The 3057-nt window shown below is 42.6% G+C and overlaps 1 protein-coding gene across 1 annotated transcript; it reads right to left on the bottom strand.

The window, feature by feature from the left end:
* Positions 1–406: 406 nt before the first annotated feature.
* Positions 407–1364, bottom strand: DFJ58DRAFT_731838 (uncharacterized protein; the record flags this gene model as incomplete). Its single annotated transcript, XM_041386095.1, has 3 exons — positions 407–631; positions 690–781; positions 1076–1364. 3 exons carry the CDS (start codon positions 1362–1364, stop codon positions 407–409), a joined length of 606 nt encoding a protein of 201 aa, XP_041240159.1.
* Between the last annotated feature and the right edge of the window lie 1693 nt (positions 1365–3057).

The following is a 3057-nucleotide window of genomic DNA, read 5'->3' as shown; positions in this document are numbered from 1 at the left end:
AAATTTCCTGCGTGCCTTCGAATTCAATTTAAGACATTTTAAGGGACCTTTTCACACGGCACACTTACATGCATGTTAATGGTGTACAATAAAATTTCAAGGCACTTATAATGCCTGTCCAAATTATGTTAAGGCATTGTAATGATCCTGGGTAATGCGGGATGAGCCTTACATTTTAAGGCCATGAAATGATAGTGTAAGCATGTAAAGGGTAGCAAGGCAAATTCAGACAATTTCAAGACTCGTCGCTTGTATTTCGATGCTCTCACTGGAATTCCCAATTAATATTAATATTAATAATGGTAATAGTAATAATAATAACAAAAAAAAACAAGTGCGAGCAGAAAGAGTATTCAGCGGTAAGGAAGGTAATAGAACGATGTTGGTACTATCCAGTGCAAGATTATTAGTGAAGCTGAGTGCGAGTGGTAAGGAAGATAGAATTATGTTGCCAATGGTATCCAGCAGAGTGGTGAAGCTGAGTGCGAGCGGATGTGTGAGGTGAATGGGAGTAGGAAGACGGTCCTAAGGAAGGTAGAATTATGTTGGTATCCTGGACCAGTGCGAGAGTGGTGAAGCTGAGTGTGAGCGGATGTGTGAGGTGAATGGGAGTATTATTGGGAAGACGGTCCTAAGGAAGATAGAATTATGTTGGTATCCAGCATAATAAGAATAGTAGTAAAACTTACCATGATGTTGAAAGGTGGCATTAATTGATGCAGTGCGAGCGGATGCATGTTACAGTAGTCGACGAAGGAATTTTCGGAGCTGATGACGACGTCTGTTCAAAGGAGGAAATGGTTGAAATGAAAGAAGTCTTAATGGAAGCGTTGATAAGAAAAAAGCTCAACTTGTTGGCCTTGTGATTATACTACCCTAATTGGGATGACTTAGAATGCGGCTGAATCAAGAGGTGCGCAATGTGCTGTTGGGCGAGGCATCCGAGAATTAATAGCTGTGAGACGCATCAGCGTGCAATATGGTAGTCAGGTAAATCAACTTGCATGGTGCAAAAACTCCGTTGTGTAGGTAAACAAATCAGAGGGTGACAAGATCAACAAATTTAAGTAACTACTTTCTCCCTGACGCCTTCCTCGCTGTCGTTTGGCACCACCATTGCGTGTAACACGCTTGACTACTGGAGGAGGAGCCAAAGGAATGACAGGGACCACGTCTGAGTCCACGGGAGTCTGAGCAGCCTGAGCAATAGCTCGACGTTGAGCTGCAGACACCCTACCACCCTTGCCAGAAGATGCGGATGGTGGCAAGTCAGTTCTAGCGGCATCGAGCGACAGCTGACCAATGTCAACTTCGAGTTGGAGTTGTGTGGTGGTGGCAGGCCCTCCTGGATTGCTGATAGACATACAGTGGCTCAAAAAACCGTCCGTATGTTTTGGCATTTTTCACTATCTATAATATTGTGTGAGAACAAACAAATGCCTCAAAAACATGCTTATACCACATTGTAGTATGGCTTCAGGGCTTTCATTTGAGCCCTACACCGTGGGAATCGGTGGAGATATGGTGGAGATACAAGGCTCACAAAATGGTGACTCATGCGGACAGTTTTTTGACTCAAGTATTTTACAGTAATAACCAGGTATTCTAGTATTTTGTATGACCTCCCTTGGCTTTAATTACTGCCTCTATCCTTCTAGGCATACTCTCAATTAATTTCTGGCAATCCTCAGCTGTGATCTTCCCCCATTCCACTGCTACTCTCTCCCAAAGCTCCCATACTCCTTTAGGGGGGTTTTCATAGGCTTGAAGCTTTTTCTTGAGTGTTCCCCAGAGATGTTCAATGACATTGACATCAGGAGACTGTGCTGGCCAGTCAAGAACATTGATGTTATGTTCTTCAAACCATTCCCTAGCTCTTCTGGATGTGTGCTTGGGATCATTATCCTGTTGGAAAATGATATCTTCTTCATCAATCCCTGATTCTGCCAAGCTAGGCAGCAAGTGGTCATTTAAAATGTCCACATACTGCTCAGCATTCATCTTCCCCTCAACCTCAGCAAGCATTCCCACACCATTCCATCCCATACAGCCCCATACCATTAAGAACCTCCTCCAAACTTGACAGTCCCATTAACCTCTCTGTCTGTTAGGCCATCTCCCTTCTTTTTCCATACATACACCTTCCCATCTGACCCAATCCTATTGATTTTGGTCTCATCTGACCATATAACATGCTTCCAGTCCTCTACAGTCCAGTGTTGATGAGCTAAGGCAAAGGCTAGTCTTCTCTGCCTATGTTTGATGGAGAGAAGAGGCTTTTTCTTCTTTGTTACTGCCTTGAGATGAGCTGCCTTGAGAACATTCCTCACAGTTTGTGAAGAGACAGGGGTAGTGATGGTGGAATTGATATAATGGGTGGCTTGGACAGCATTATCAGCCTTTCCTGTAGTGATATGTTGGATAATAGCCCTTTTGTCAGTAGAGGTAAGCTTGGATGGACGTCCTCCACAAGAGTTTTCCTTGTCTGGGTGGCTTTCTTTGATGAACTTGGCCACAGTGGACTTGCATATTCCAGTTCTAGAGGAAATTTGGCGAGCAGAGAGGCCAGCATAAGACAGAGAGAGGATATTATCTCTTTGAGCAGAGGAGATGGCTTTCATGGTGATTATGACTATGATACATGAGATATTCTGGTTTATATAGTTAGATATAGTCATAAAATAACATAATGACACCACTTTATAATTTATATAATAGTGGCATGATTTTTATGGTGTCATAAATAATGATTTATATAGTTTTAATATACACTCAAAAAACTGTCCACATGAGTCATCATTTTATAAGCCTTATATCTCCACCATATCTCCGCCGATTCCCACGGTGTAGGGCTCAAATAAAAGCCCTGAAGCCATACTACAATGTGGTATAAGTATGTCCTTGAGGAATTTGTTCATTCTCACACAATATTATAGATAGTGAAAAATGTCAAAACATGCGGACAGTTTTTTGAGCCACTGTAGATGTCGGAGCATAAGTAATGTGTGAAGATGTCGATGACGGAAGTTGTGGTGCGGAGGCAGGATCTTCTAACTG

This window comes from Suillus subalutaceus (assembly GCF_016647625.1).
Source record: "Suillus subalutaceus strain FC151 chromosome Unknown DFJ58scaffold_112, whole genome shotgun sequence".
Taxonomy (NCBI): domain Eukaryota; kingdom Fungi; phylum Basidiomycota; class Agaricomycetes; order Boletales; family Suillaceae; genus Suillus; species Suillus subalutaceus.
Note: the sequence above shows the minus strand (reverse complement) of the source record. Positions and strands in the feature narration are given on the sequence as shown.